The 16112-nt window shown below is 50.3% G+C and overlaps 1 protein-coding gene across 1 annotated transcript in view; it reads left to right on the top strand.

Annotated features, from left to right (window-relative positions):
* Positions 1 to 1426: 1426 nt before the first annotated feature.
* LOC120845910 (ficolin-2-like) overlaps positions 1427 to 16112 on the top strand; it is a 44949-nt gene continuing 30263 nt past the window's right edge. Inside the window, exons 1-2 of the mRNA XM_040217473.2 lie at positions 1427 to 1604; positions 9642 to 9772. Coding sequence (XP_040073407.1) covers positions 1427 to 1604; positions 9642 to 9772 — 309 coding nt within the window. The remainder of the gene's footprint in view (positions 1605 to 9641; positions 9773 to 16112) is intronic.

Raw genomic sequence — 16112 nt, 5'->3', positions numbered from 1 at the left:
CGCGCCGACTCTTGTTTATTCTAAGAAAACTAGAAGAGCTAAGCGAACAACGCAAAATCGAACCAAGCTGGTAAGAGAGCACACTGTTAATAAAACTGGCGCATACCTCCAAGTTGGGCAATCATTATTAAATGCGAGGCATTTCTTGGCGTTCAGATTTTGCGGGCGCACGGTCGGTCTGTCGGACGGTTCGTACGGTTCTAGCCGGATGGCTAGAACCATACGATGGACCTCTCAGTTTTGACTGTAACAAAAGTTTTGACTGTAACAACTGTAACTGTAACAAGAGAGGAAAGTAGCCCCAACCCACATTGACGCTGTGATAAAATTGCATACCACGAAGGACTTTAGGCGCAATTATTTGCCGCTTACCGATTGACTGGGCCCGAGTTGGAAATAAAACGCTTACGCGGATTTTACTTTGGATTCCCGCGTCGCATCGTAGTAACGTCTTGAATGTTAAGGCCCCGCTTCAACCACTCGGTGCACCTTAAACTTCGAACACCAGCAAACACAAGGCCACCATTAAAACGGCGATCCTGCGCTTTTCTTTTGGGCGGGACTGGTCTAGGCGTTGGCAAAGAACACACAGATACAACGATCACCGTGACGATGTCCTTCGGCGCGGCTTGATTTGTTTCTTCGGATCCTAGCTTTGGCTGCGTTCGGACTTCAAGGGAAGCGGATTATAGACCATTTTTTTGTGTTACGGTTCCCATATGACGTACTTCGGTTAGGCGACAATTTCTTTTTTTTCAGCAGAAATATAATTAATAAGTAAAGCCATAAAAAAAAAAAAACTATCGGCACGGACACCTTGCATTCTAGCGACTTCCAATAGGCAAATAAAGTGATCTGCTATTTTGCTCAAAATCAGCTGCTTCGAAGTCAACATGGCTTACGTCACGAAAAAAAAAGTGGTCTATATTTTTGCAAAAATCACCTTCTGCGCGCTTCCATCTGAGTCAGCTGGGCTGTGGTAGGCCTTCTGAGCATGCGCTGTAGCTCTCTTGTGCGGTACATGAGACGCTGCGCATGCGTCCACAGTTCCGTGACTCCGCACTTATCATGCGGGTGATAAGCCCTTGACAGGTGTATAGACCTTTCCAACACTCGCGCTCTGGGCGCTGACATCTTTGTCTACTGGCCTGTGGAACGCGTTCTGAGAGTGCGCAGTATCTTCCACGATGTGTTTTAAGATCACAGCCGGTGCGCACTCGGAGCCGCTGCCTTGTCTACCGTTGAAAACGTTAGTAATCAGCTGAAACTTTCCATTGTGTCGTAACAATACGTACATGAGCAAACGGTATTCTTCAAGTAGATCTTTTTTTTAGATCTGACTTGCGTGCATTTTATTTATTACTATTTAACTCCGCAAGCTATATAAGACACGAGAAACCGGGCCAAAGAGCGTTGGTTACGACTTATGAGAACCTCCGATCAGCTGACTAAAGATCTCAACATGTTCGTAGCAGTACTCTTTCTGCCGGTTGTAGCCGGGAACCTCTTTATGGAAAGCAGCCTTCATAGCTTTCCGAAAATAACTGAAAGAAGCGGATATGTAAAAACCTACATGATATTTGACCCCTGCAATATGAACAAACGTAAGACAATTTTTTTTTTTAATTTAACCACGTAGAACGAACAGTGTTTAATCGGCAGCTCTGCGGTTGGTTCTAGCGTCACGTCGGGCATTATGCCTCCGGTAGCACACATTATAGCGCCGATATCGGCGTCGGATTTGAAAGATTGGGCCAGTATCTAGGGGACTGAACGTTTTTCTTTTATGATGACTTTCGTTTTTGCAGTCGAGGATTGCGCTGTGATCATTCTCGGTTCACTTTCAAGCTGAGACTACAACCAAAGTTACAATCGCAAGCAAGAACGCGCTCCTGGCTTTGAGACATGGGTTTCTAGCGCGAGAACTCGGGAAGAGCCTTTCAAATCTATGGTCTCGTGCTCTCATACTTCCGGCACTGGCTGCAGTCTCCACTAAAGTGTGAACAGAATATATACACCATTCACCCTTAAGCTGAGACTAGAAGCTTTGCCTTCAGCGCTATCTCGCTGGCTTCCACAGTGCTTTGGTTGCGCAAGTCTGCGTGTTCACATTTGTGTTAGTAAGGGGAGAAAGCTCGCGCTGAATACCGAGCTTCTAGCCCACGCTTGAGGGGCCCTGCAATCCTATACGACCGTCTACATTTTTTGCGGTTTCTACGTCTCTTCTGGTTCGTGCAACCTAGCGGGCACGGAGAGATAAACTAAATATCAGTGCGTCATATTTTAACCGGACGACGTGAAAGCCTCCTCCACCTATATGCAGTGACGGACGCAGGTATGTCTTGAGGGGGGGGGGGGGGGGGGGGGAGGGTGAGGTGCTGGTCAACGTATCATATGTTTAGGACCTGCCAACCCCTTTCCAGTTTCCACGCCCAAAATGTTTACAGATGCAGAATTCAAGAGGGGGGTCAGGACATCGGGACCCCCCCTCTGAATCCACCCCTCCCTATATCAGGGCACCCCGTGGTACTGAACGCGCGCGGCATGTGACGACATCGTGACGTTGTTGGTATACGCCTCGCAAGTGGGCTCATTTTCGTCTTCTGCGCATGAGAAAGGAAGTAGTGGTGACGTCATTACGCCGAGCCCTGATTGGCTGATCGCGACCCCCTATCTGAACGTCGTCTGCTCCTTTGCAACGTCGTCTGCTCGCAACGTCGTCTGCGTCTGTCTTGCCTTTCCTGCGACTTTAGAAAGTGCAAGTCTTTACGAGCGAGCTCGACTTCGCCTTTCAGAGAGGGCAGACGAAATAACTCGAGCGGTACGTTGTTTTTGTCTAACAACTAGCAGACGCGCATCAAGGAGGGAAATCAAAGGACTCACTGGCGAGGTGTCCCGAGGCGCCGAGGTTTGTTTGCTAAGAACCGAGAGCGAGCGTGTTAGTATCCGCAAGTTCCCTCCCAAATACTTTTTCCCTCCTTTAGTGTGCAGCGAGGCCCCGCATTCTTTAACGGCGTCGGCGGGTTGGCGCAGTTAACGTCGTTTGCTTTACGTCTGCTAGTCAAAGCGATGGCTGCTTTACCTTTCCTGCGTCTGTCGGAGATTCACCGCTTTTTCACCGGCGAGAGTCACCGTTGCTCGGGAAACAAAGAGATAACAAAAGGAAGAAATTGACCTCTTAATCTAAAATTGAGGTCAGCGATCAAGGTATAATACGAGAAGGGTGCACAAGGGTCGCGCGGGCATATTCCATTCAGCACACCAGCCGGTCGTGGGCAGACGGTCGCCGAGTCGCGGAGTGCCCGCTAGGCCTAACTGTCGAGGCCGAGCTCGCTTGTTCGCGTTCAGTGGAATCGTGACCGTTGGAGGTTTTCCTGGGGGGTTGTGGATTCAGCGTTCTTGTTCGTCGTGGTCTGTTTCAAGTACTTGTCACTTTTTTCTTGCTGCTTGAAGTCGGGACGCGTGAGAAGCGCACGTAGAAAAATAAACGTCCGTGGGTCGTCGCGACCGCGACGCTGTCGGCCATGCTGATTTGATCGTAAGATGTACGTAAGACAGCTTCGGAGCTGTCGTAGGATTTCGTCGTAACCTGCGCAAAACGTACGAAAATTTCGTTTCGTGAATAGGAATTTGTTCTTAAGTTTTGTCTTATGCACATTCTTGGCGTAAGATCGTTTCGTGAATCTGGCCTCTGCACTTCCGAAAGTCGCAGGAAAGGTAAGACAGACGCAGACGACGTTGCGAGCAGACGACGTTGCGAAGGAGCAGACGACGCTCAGATAGGGGGTCGCGATCAGCCAATCAGGGCTCGGCGTTCTGACGTCACCGCTACCCCCTGCGCAAGAAGCAGACGAACTTGCCCTCCGGATTGGTGGGCTCATGCCTTACGACTGGTCAGGACCGCTAAAACCTTTTTTTTAGTAGAAATATAAAATGTAAGTGGCCGGAACCATTTCAAGTATTTATAAAACTAGTTTTTGTTCAGTATTTTAGATAAGAAAAGAAACAAATGTAGTTTAGAAAGTACGGAAACAAGAAATGACATGCCGACATACACGCCACCAAGCGGTGAAAGAGGCGGCGCAAGCGCCCGTCGTATGATTCCGAAGCACGCTCGCTTCGGGATATCGGAGGCCATGCTTGGCGGATCCTAGCAGACGACGCAGAACACCGGCGGCACATTTTGTAAAAACCGAAAGTACGAATTCGTCTCCTCGCAAAAGCACGATGAGTGTCTGTTGGGACGCAGCGTATGGGAAGAAGTCACATGAGAGTCTCAAACTCAACTCGTTTTTATTTCCTAGTTCTGCCCCGTTCCGGGGCACCTTTCTATCCTCGGCCTCACATCCTTCCTCTGTCTTCCACCCCATTCCTACATTCCTCAGTCACCGTGATCCGCCGGTAAACACTTTACCGCGGGCAAGGGAAATCGTCCGGCGCGGAAAAAGGGGAGACAGAGGACCAAGGACGTCTTGAGGAGGTTATCTTTTTGCTTGTTTTTGTCATTTTGAGGTGCGTATAACTTTTCAAAAACAGCGAATTTCTAGAAAATAAAAGGTTTACTGAGTTACTACGTTCCATGGGCTAAACTTTATGCAAATTAAAAACCAGTAAAAAGTCGTTGGAAAGCCCATTTCAGGGTGAACTCGTACAGACCGGTCGAATACTCGCCTTCTGTGCGCTGCCATCTTTATTTATTGCGCTGTGGAACGCCATCTGAGCATGTACTGTAGCTCTCTTGTGCGGTACATCACACGCTGCACATACGTCCACAGCCCCGTGACTCCGCGTGTAAGCCCCGGATGATAACCGCTGGAAAGGTCTATAAACCTTTCCAATACTCGCCGTCTGGGGGCTGACAATTTTGTCTATTGGGCTGTGGAACCCCTTCCGAGTACGCGCTGTAGCTCTCTTGTGCGGTACAGCAGACGCTGCACATACATCCACAGCCCCGTGACTCCGCATGTAAGGCCGGGATGATAAGCGCTGGAAAGGTCTATAGACCTTTCCAATACTCGCCGTCTGGGCGCTGACATTTTGGTCTACAGGGATGTGGAACCCCTTCCGAGCACGACCTGTAGCTCTCCTGTGCGGTACATGAGACGCTGCCCATGCGTCCACAGCCCCGTGACTCCGCATGTAAGACCCGGATGATAACCGCTAGAAAGGTCTATAGACCATTCCAATACTCGCCGTCTCGGCGCTGACATTTTTGTCTGCTGGGCTGTGGAACCCCTTCCGAGTACGCGCTGTAGCTCTCTTGTGCGGTACAGCAGACGCTGCACATACGTCCACAGCCCCGTGTCTCCGCATGTAAGGCCCGGATGATAGGCGCTGGAAAGGTCTATAGACCTTTCCAATACTCGCCGTCTGGGCGCTGACATTTTTGTCTGCAGGGATGTGGAACCTCTTCCGAGCACGACCTGTAGCTCTCCTGTGCGGTACATGAGACGCTACCCATTCGTCCACAGCCCCGTGACTCCGCATGTAAGGCCCGGATGATAACCGCTGGAAAGGTCTATAGACCTTTCCAATACTCGGCGTCTGGGCGCTGACATTTTTGTCTGCTGGGCTGTGGAACCCCTAACGAGCACAAACTGTAGCTCTCCTGTGCGGTACATCAGACGCTGCGCATGCGTCCACAGCCCCGTGACTCCGCATGTAAGGCCCGGATGATAACCGCTGGAAAGGTCTATAGACCTTTCCAATGTTCGCCGTCTGGGCACTGACATTTTTGTCTGCTGGGCTGTGGAACCCTTTCCGAGTACGCGCTGTAGCTCTCTTGTGCGCTACATCAGACGCTGCACATACGTCCACAGCCCCGTGACTCCGCAATTAAGGCCCGGAAGATAAGCGCTGGAAAGGTCTATAGACCTTTCCAACACTCGCCGACTGGGCGCTGATATTTTTGTCTACTGGGCTGTGGAACCCCTTCCGAGCACGAGCTGTAGCTCTCTTGTGCGGTACATCAGACGCTGCACATACGTCCACAGCCCCGTGATTCCGTATGTAAGGCCCGGATGATAAGAGCTGGAAAGGTCTATGGACCTTTCCGATACTCACCGTCTGGGCGCTGACATTTTTGTCTGCTGGGCAGTGGAACCCCTTCCGATCACGAACTGCAGCTCTCTTGTGCGGTACATCAGACGCTGCGCATGCGTCCACAGCCATGTGACTCCCCATTTAAGGCCCGGATGATAAGCGCTGGAAAGGTCTATAAACCTCTCTCCAATATTCACCGTCTGGGAGCTGACGTTTTTGTCTGCTGGGCAGCAGAACCCCTTCCAAGTACGCGCTGTAGCTCTCTTGTGCGGTACATCAGACGCTGCGCATGCGTCCACAGCCCCGTGACTCCGCATTATAAACCTTTCCAATACTCGCCGTCTGGGCGTTGACATTTTTGTCTGCCGGGCAGTGGAGCCCCTTCCGAGTACGCGCTGTAGCTCTCTTGTGCGGTACATCAGACGCTGCGCATGCGTCCACAGCCCCGTGACTCCGCATTTAAGGCCCGGATGATAAGCGCTGGAAAGGTCTATAGACCTTTCCAATACTCGCCGTCTGGGCGCTAAGATTTTTGTCTCCTGGGCTGTGGAACGTCTTCCGAGCACACGCTGTAGCTCTCTTGTGCGGTACATCAGACGCTGCGCATGCGTCCACAGCCCCGTGACTCCCCATTTAAGGCCCGGATGATAAGCGCTGGAAAGGTCTATAGACCTCTCCAATATTCACCGTCTGGGAGCTGACGTTTTTGTCTGCTGGGCAGCGGAACATCTTCCAAGTACGCGCTGTAGCTCTCTTGTGCGGTACATCAGACGCTGCGCATGCGTCCACAGCCCCGTGATTCCGCATTTAAGGTCCGGATGATAAGCGCTGGAAAGGTCTATAGACTTTTCCAATACTCGCCGTCTGGGCGCTAAGATTTTTGTCTCCTGGGCTGTGGAACGTCTTCCGAGCACACGCTGTAGCTCTCTTGTACGGTATATCAGACGCTGCGCATGCGTCCACAGCCACGTGACTCCCCATTTAAGGACCGGATGATAAGCGCTGGAAAGGTCTATAGACCTCTCCAATATTCACCGTCTGGGAGCTGACGTTTTTGTCTGCTGGGCAGCTGAACATCTTCCAAGTACGCGCTGTAGCTCTCTTGTGCGGTACATCAGACGCTCCGCATGCGTCCACAGCCCCGTGACTCCGCATTATAAACCTTTCCAATACTCGTCGTCTGGGCGTTGACATTTTTGTCTGCAGGGCAGTGGAACCCCTTCCGAGTACGCGCTGTAGCTCTCTTGTGCGGTACATCAGACGCTGCGCATGCGTCCACAGCCCCGTGACTCCGCATTTAAGGCCCGGATGATAAGCGCTGGAAAGGTCTATAGACCTTTCCAATACTCGCCGTCTGGGCGCTAAGACTTTTGTCTCCTGGGCTGTGGAACGTCTTCCGAGCACACGCTGTAGCTCTCTTGTGCGGTACATCAGACGCTGCGCATGCGTCCACAGCCCCGTGACTCCGCATTTAAGGCCGGGATGATAAGCGCTGGAAAGGTCTATAGACCATTCAGATACTCGCCTTCTGGGTGCGGACATTTTTGTCTACTGGGCTGTGGAACCCTTTCCGAGCACGCACTGTAGCTCTCCTGTGTGGTACATCAGACGCTGCGCATGCGTCCACAGCCCCTTGACTACGCATTTAAGGCCCGGATGATAAGCGCTGGAAAGGTCCATAGACCTTTCCAATACTTGCCATCTGGGCGCTGACATTTTTGTGTCCTCGGCTGTGGAACCCCTTCCGAGCACGCGCTGTAGCTCTCTCGTGTGGTAAATCAGACGCTGTGCATGCGTCCACAGCCCCGTGAGCCCGCATTTAAGGCCCAGATGATAAGCGCTGGAATGGTCTATAGACCTTTTCAATACTCGCTGCCTGGGCGCTGACATTTTTGTCTGCTGGGCTGTGGAACCCCTTCCGAGCACGCGTTGTAGCTCTCTTGTGTGGTACATCAGACGCTGCGCATGCTTTATCAGCCACGTGACCCCGCATTTAAGGCCCGGATGATAAGCGCTGGAAAGGTCTATAGACCTTTCCAATACTCGCGGTCTCGGCGCTGATATTTTTGTCTGCTGGGCTGTGGAACCCCTTCCGAGCACGCGCTGTAGCTCTCTTGTGCGGTACAGCAGACGCTGCACATACGTCCACAGCCCTGCGACTCCGCATGTAAGGACCGGATGATAAGCGCTGGAAAGGTCTATAGTCCTTTCCAATACTTGCAGTTTGGGCGCTGACATTTTTGTCTGCTGGGATGTGGAACCCCTTCCGAGGACGACCTGTAGCTCTCCTGTGCGGTACATGAGACGCTGCACATGCGTCCACAGCCCCGTGACTCCGCATGTAAGGCCCGGATGATAACCGCTAGAAAGGTCCATAGACCTTTCCAATGCTCGCCGTCTGGGCGCTGACATTTTTGTCTGCTGGGCTGTGGAACCCGTTCCGAGCACGAACTGCAGCTCTCTTGTGCGGTACATCAGACGCTGCACATACGTCCACAGCCCCGTGATTCCGTATGTCAGGCCCGGATGATAACCGCTAGAAAGGTCTATAGACCATTCCAATACTCGCCGTCTGGGCGTTGACATTTTTGTCTGCTGGGCTGTGGAACCCCTTCCAAGTACGCGCTGTAGCTGTCATGTGCGGTACATCAGACGGTGCACATACGTCCACAGCCTCGTGACTCCGCATGTAAGGCCCGGATAATAACCGCTGGAAAGGTCTATAGAGCTTTCCAATACTCGGCGTCTGGGCGCTGACATTTTTGTCTGCTGGGCTGTGGAACCCCTGACGAGCACGAACTGTAGCTCTCCTGTGCAGTACATCAGACGCTGCGCATGCGTCCACAGCCCCGTGACTCCGCATGTAAGGCCCGGATGATAACCGCTGGAAAGGTCTATAGACCTTTCCAATGCTCGCCGTCTGGACGCTGACATTTTTGTCTGCTGGGCTGTTTAACCCTTTCCGAGTACGCGCGGTAGCTCTCTTGTGCGGTACATCAGACGCTGCCCATAAGTCCACAGCCCCGTGACTCCGCATGTAAGGCCCGGATGATAACCGCTGGAAAGGTCTATAGAGCTTTCCGATACTCGCCGTCTGGGCGCTGACATTTTTGTCTGCTGGGCAGTGGAACCCCTTCCGAGCACGAACTGTAGCTCTCTTGTGCGGTACATCAGACGCTGTGCATGCGTCCACAGCCCCGTGACTCCGCATTTAAGGCCCAGATGATAAGCGCTGGAAAGGTCTATAGACCTTTCCAATACTCGCTGCCTGGGCGCTGACATTTTTGTCTGCTGGGCTGTTGAAACCCTTCCGAGCACGCGTTGTAGCTCTTTTGTGCGGTACATCAGACGCTGCGCATGCTTTATCAGCCACGTGACTCCGCATTTAAGGCCCGGATGATAAGCGCTGGAAAGGTCTATAGACCTTTCGAATACTCGCCTCTTACCGGCGAGTATTCCACTGGCACCTCTTACCATTTGTGGCGTAAGCGATCACTGTGGCGCATCGCTGGCTGCTCCACCTGCCGGTTCTGGCACAGTCGATTTTTTTTTTTGCAACATTGATAAGCGACGTTTGCTTCACGCTTCTCTTTTTGCAGCTGGCAACCGAACAGTGAGCTGTGCCCAGTTAAAAATGGAAGGAAATAACGAGACCGGTGATTATTTTATATCTCCTTACACAAATTTCTCTGTGAGGTGTGACATGGACACCAATGGTGGCGGATGGACAGTAAGTTTCACCACTTATTTGAGGTATCCCGATTCACAGCGAAGACGAAGTGCTATTGCGTTCTTTCTTTTGAGAAAAAAAGGTTATTAATGGGCCGGTACAAAAATTTCGACATCACAAGAAGCTGTAGCGCACTAGGTTTATTTCAGTTATCTTAGTAAAAGAAAGTAAGTCAAAGCCTCCTATCTCAAGCTAGAATAGTACACCACTTCTACCGTGCAGTCGCAAACTAAACATTTTGAGTACTTCGGAACCCGCACCCGCGATGGTGATTACGAAAGCGACCTCGCTTTATTGGATTTATGCATTTACGGGGAATGAGCTGTTTGTTCTAATATTTGCTCAATATACTCAACCTTGTCGTCCGTTAATTTGCCTTCTGAACTATGCCATGACCCATATTAGATATATTAGGCCATTCTGTAGGCCGGATATGTTAAGTCTCTCACAGTCTGGGTACGTGCATTATGTTTGCTAAATACTTTTCTATAGTAAATCTCCGAGTACATTTGTCAACTATTACAGCCCCACGCTTTGATACTTCAGTGTTATGTCGGTTCTTAAAATGACATATGATAATGTACTGTTAAAAAGTACTATAATTTATTGGCGTCTCTGTTGCAGCATATTTTTATTTCCCTTTAATAACGAGTACATTTCTTTGGGTGTGGAAGAGGGTGGTTGTACCAGTTCACAAATCTGGGAGCACTATGTCCGTCAACAATTACGAACCAATTGCGTTTCTCTCTGTTCTTTATAAAAAGGTTCTTTTTTTTTTAAAGGTGTTTTTGTTAACCTCAGTTTCCGTGTTAAGCCTACAATAAATTTAAATCATCACAGAATTTTCGCGGACGATCCGCTCAAACTAATCTTGTAACTTTCTTCTTTTTTTTTAGGTTCGCATTGCTTAAAATTGTTTAACGTGGGCACCTTGGTGTCGTTTATCTTGATTGCATTTGTGAATATTTTTCTAGCTACCTGATTGATCGCTCGAATAGTGTTCCCTGGTAATGATGCAGGTCATATCACTATGTGTTAAATGCCGGAGTTTCACAAGGGTCGTATTCGGGCCTTTGCTTTCCAATATGTTTGTAGACGACTTTGTCTCTACTAAGATGCTTCAGTTGCCTGATGACGTAAACGTTTATCGTACTATCCGCACGTCTGTTTACTGAAATATTGCAAAAAGGCGTTAATACACTTCCTCTTCAGTGTCGCATAAACTGGCGACCTTTTAATCCTGCAAAAACTGGGCTTGTTTCTTTTCACACAAAAGATTAATACCATTGTTCATTCTTACAGATTATATGACTCTTGTAGCTTAAAGAAATGAAGTGTTTATTAACAATGCGTTGTATAAAATAAGGGTGAGGTGGCATAGGTCCCTCCGCCATGCTGTCTAAGGCCCGTCTCGAGTGTTCTGCTCCCCCGCCCCCCCCCCCCCCTATCCCTTTGTCGTCTTTCTCACAGATTACTGCATCTCTGTCTCGTAATGGAGTTGGTACCAGTCGACATCTCTCTTCGTTCGCCTACTTGTCGACGAAGTTTGTGTCCCTGAAGCGAGCCGGTTTTCTTTTCGTTCTTCGGCTTCTGCGGAGCGCTATGCTGTTTCCCCTGCACTGGCCACCGTCGTCGTCATGGACGATATATGATGTCTGCTGTGGTGCTCTTGCTACAACGATAACAGGACTACACTTTCCGCTGTGTTGATACCTGAAAAATATATCTTCTCCAGTGAGAAGTTCAGGCAGTGGTTTGACACTTTTGTCGTATTGTTGTCGTTGTTTCATTTGTTTGTCTCTCAACCACTGTTGGATCTCTGTGTGATTTGTTTCCGTGCTTTGAAGCAGCGAAGTATGCGGAGGAATTTATGTCCTTGTGTGACTATTCATAAGCTTTTGACTGGAAATCCCAGGAATCCATCTCGGGGTGTGTTGCGCCACTCCAGTAGAGCGTGGTAATAGTATGTAGTTATATAGCTCCATTTGTTCATGAGCTAGCTTTTTGGTTTCTTGTACCGCTGTCTCAGCCATTCCATTGGATTTGGGACAGTAGGGGCTGGATGTCACGTGGGAGATTCTTCGGCGCTGCAGAAAGTCCTTAAAGTCTGCGCTGTCGAAGGGTGGGCCGTTGTCTGAAACGATTTTGACTGGCAGTCCATGCACAGCAAACGTTGTTAGGCAGCACTTGTCACGTGATTGACAAGTGTCCTCTCAAGCTGACGAGTTTCATAGTAGAACGAGTAATAGTCCACTATCACAATGTAGTGGTGACCGTTGTATTGGAAGAGGTCTATTCCAACAACTTGCCATAGTGCGGTTGGCACAGCGAGGTTAATGAGAGGCTCTTTCTGTTGTCATGGCATGTCTTTGCACACTATGGAACTGTCTACTTTATACTCGATGTCCTTCTCCATAATAGGCGAGTAGAGAAGTTTATTGACACAATGAAGTGTCTTCTCTACACCGCTGTGTGCACTGTGCAACTCTGCTAGTATTTTACTGTTAAGTTGTTCCGGAATGATGAGTCTATTTGACCTGGACAGCAAGTCATCCTCTTGATGTATCTCATCTCTGTATGACAAATACTGCTTAAGAGTATTTGCGACGTCTTGTGTTGACTGTCCACTCACCTCTTGCACACTGTTGCATGGTGGTCATATATTTGTCTTTAATTGTCGCTTTCCGACATTCTTGAAGGGTTTCGTCTTTGCTTGAGAGACACTCCGAGACGTTCATCTCGAAAGCTTCTGACACTTCTTCCATCGATGAATTTCTACAAAGAGTGTCGGCAATGTATAACTATCCTCCTGAAGTGCACTTTACTTCAAGTTCATATTTTTGAATGGTCAATCTCGTCCTCTTTAGCCTGAGGGCATTGGTTGAGAGGCTTTCGGAAGATAGCCTCCAACGGATTGAGACCTGGCTCTATGACAACCCTATGTCCGAAGATGTATTGGTGGAGTCAACTGCATCCGTGTACGATCGATAACAGTTCCTTCTCGATTTGTGCATAGTTCTTCTGAGCTTCATTCAAGCACCTTGAAGAATGGGTCACTGGCTGTCCCTCCTTGAGTAATACTGCGCCTGTTCTTCTGGAGCTTGTTTCCACTGACAGCGTTACTTGCCTTTTTTTGTCGTAGACCCGTAGCGTGGGTGCAACCGTCAAAGCCGCCCGAAGGGCTGTGAAACCTTTCTTTTGTTCTTTTGTTCATGATCAGGCTGTCTCCTTCTCTAGGAGTTGCCACAGCGACACACTCACGTCCGACATGATAGGGATGAACCTTCCCAGGTTGTTTACCACTCCTAGGGAGCTCTTCAGTTCGCCCACATTGTTCGGTCTTAGTAGAGCAAGGATGCCTTTCACTTCATTCAGATAAATTAAGAGTCCCTATGCTGAGAAATTGTGACCCAGGTACCTGATTTGTATCATGCTAAACTTGCACTTCTTCTTATTCAGTCGTAGGATGATCTCTCGGCACCTTTCTAGTACCGCCTGAAGCCTACGGTCATGTTTCTCAGTTGTCTTTTCTCAGATGAGGATGTTGTTTATCATGATATCCACTCCGTCTAAGCCTTCAAATACCAAATGCAGTGTCTTCTGAAACACCTCGAGAGCAGACGAAATGCCAAAAGGCGTTCGCAGGGATCTGTACCTCCCAAATGGTGTCGCAAACGTACACAATTGCGAGCTGGGAGTCTCGGACTTGAGTTGCCAACATCCTGTAGCTGCGTCTAGCGTCGAGAAGTACTCGGCTTCTTCCAATCATGTGGCAATGTCCTCTAAACCAGGCATACAGTAGGTCTCTCGAATGAGCACCTTGTTGCGCTCTTGAGAATCAAGGCAGAGTCGGAGTTTGTCTTTCTTTTGTAGAACCAAGACAGGGTGAACCCACACCGTTGGTTCGTTACTGGCTCAACCACTTTTTGTTGCACAAGATCTTCCAAGTGTCTCTTGAGCTTGTTCCTGACGGCGACCGGGACTACACGTGGTTGCTGGATCACGCCTTGTGCATCTGGCTTGAGTTGCATGTAGTATTTGACGGCTTTTATTAATGCAAAACATTAACTGTCCCGTGGAGCGAGCTGACGTCATCAGTTTGAAGCGCGAAAACGGCACCTTAAATCCTTTCTTCAAGTGAAGCCATCACACAGCTATGAAACCACGCGAAAAACCTAGACAGCGGCACCTAGTTTCACCGATCACAAACGAATGAAGTAAAGCTGATGGATGTCGCCTTCGATCCCATTCGCTGGCACGCGTCGACGACGCTTACATTGGCCGCTGCATGCGTCAGTTTCCACGATGGCCGCCCCATGGCGCTGCGTGTCTGCGCCGCGAGCGTGCCTGTAACACGAGGGCGAGGAGAGCTGGAAGAGCACGCGCAGGGCCGACGCAAATATGCCGCAAATGAAACACGGGAGCAGAAGAACGGCACGCATGCTTTCACATTCACGACTCATAAGAAGTGCTTAGGTGTACCTCGAGCTTTTTTATCCCTGTCCATGAAACATATCTTCACGTTGTTTGTGGGAACCCATGGTGTTCCTCCCCACCACATCGTGCGCTGCTGACGCCATGTGGAGATAGCATCGAAGGGGCGTCGCCGAGGTGGACAATCTCGTGCCCACAGCGGCGCTGCCTGAAGATGACGAGGCTAGAAAAGGGACGAAGAGACGACTGTTACGGCTCTCGGATGTGCGGGACGAACGAGGACGGCTGCCTGGCTTCTTGAGCGCGGGGCTTTGATTGCCGCCGCTAGCCGGCGACCTGCCCGGAGCTGCGGCCCCCCCGTGGAAGACGACTCCCTGGCTTCTAGACTGCGGGGCCTGGATTGCCGCTGCAAGCCGGGGACCTTCCCGGAGCCCCTTGATGCTGCTGTGCCGCGTCGAAACCAACGCGGGCACTTGCCCGGAACCACAGCTTCCCATGGACGACGTTTGCGCGCCTCTAGGTTATCGGGAAGCCGACCCATGACGACGTTTGCGCGCTGCCCGCCGACTACCCGGACATTGACGAGAGGCTTGCCTAGTAAGCATTACGTTGGGTTAATAAACAGTTAACCCAGAGCGTGTGACGTGTCCACCCGAGGAAGGGGCGTTAAAGAACCGCCCACATGTTTCACCACCTGGCTGCAGCACTTTTCCACCAGATGCCACACACTTGATCAAGATCAGTTTTTCCGTAATGGTATCACTAATCCTGGTGGGTACTCCCCGTTGGACGATGTAGAATTTCACTTCGGTACTCCTGTTACCGTTTGGGACTGACAGGATGATGCGGCCTTCTGCTTTGCTGATATGTCCAAAAAAAAAATACGCCAGTTCTAGTAGTGAGAACTTGCGGCTTCTGAGTCGTGACACGTGTAAGTTGCATCGCAGACATGACAGAACAGTTCGCTCCAGTGTTGATCCTGCAGTCGAATTGCTTCCTTGCGATATTAACACCTGTGCTCAAGAACTCTTCGTCACCGTCACTATACGCCTCGCAAGTGGGCTCATTTTCGTCTTCTGCGCATGAGAAAGGAAGTACCGGTGACGTCAGAACGCCGAGCCCTGATTGGCTGATCGCGACCCCCCATCTCAGCGGCGTCTGCTCCTTTGCAACGTCGTCTGCTCGCAACATCGCCTGCGTCTGTCTTACCTTTCCTCGACTTTCGGAAGTGCAGGTCTTTACGAGCGAGCTCGACTTCGCCTTTCAGAGAGGGCAGACGAAATAACTCGAGCGGTACGCTGTTTTTCTCTAACAACTAGCAGATGCACATCAAGGAGGGAAGTCAAAGGACTCACTGGCGAAATGTCCCGAGGTTTGTTTGCTTACAACCGAGAGTGAGCGTGTCAGTGTCCGCAAGTTCCCTCCCAAATACTTTTTCCCTCCTTTCGTGTGCGGCGAGACCCCTCATTCTTTAACGGCGTCGGCGGGTTGGCGCAGTTAACGTCGTCTGCTTTACGTCTGCTAGTCAAAGCGATGGCTGCTTTACCTTTCCTGCGTCTGTCGGAGATTCACCGCTTTTTCACCGGCGAGAGTCACCGTTGCCTCGGGAAACAAGGAGATAACAAGAGGAAGAAATCGACCTCTTAATCTAAAACTGAGGTCAGCGATCAAGGTATAATACGGGAAGGGTTCACAAGGGTCGCGCGGGCATGTTCCATTCAGCACACCAGCCGGTCGTGGGCAGACGGTCGCCGAGTCACGGAGTGCCTGCTAGGCCTAACTGCCGTGCTCGCTAGGTCCCGTTCGGTGGAATCGTGGCCGCTGGTGCTTTTTCCGGTTGTCTGTGGATCCAGCGTTCTTGTTCGTCGTAGTCTGTTTCAAGTACTTTTTACTTTTTTCTTGCTGC

Source organism: Ixodes scapularis, unplaced genomic scaffold (assembly GCF_016920785.2).
Source record: "Ixodes scapularis isolate PalLabHiFi unplaced genomic scaffold, ASM1692078v2 PGA_scaffold13__105_contigs__length_92229423, whole genome shotgun sequence".
Classification (NCBI taxonomy): Eukaryota; Metazoa; Arthropoda; class Arachnida; order Ixodida; family Ixodidae; genus Ixodes; species Ixodes scapularis.
Note: the sequence above shows the minus strand (reverse complement) of the source record. Positions and strands in the feature narration are given on the sequence as shown.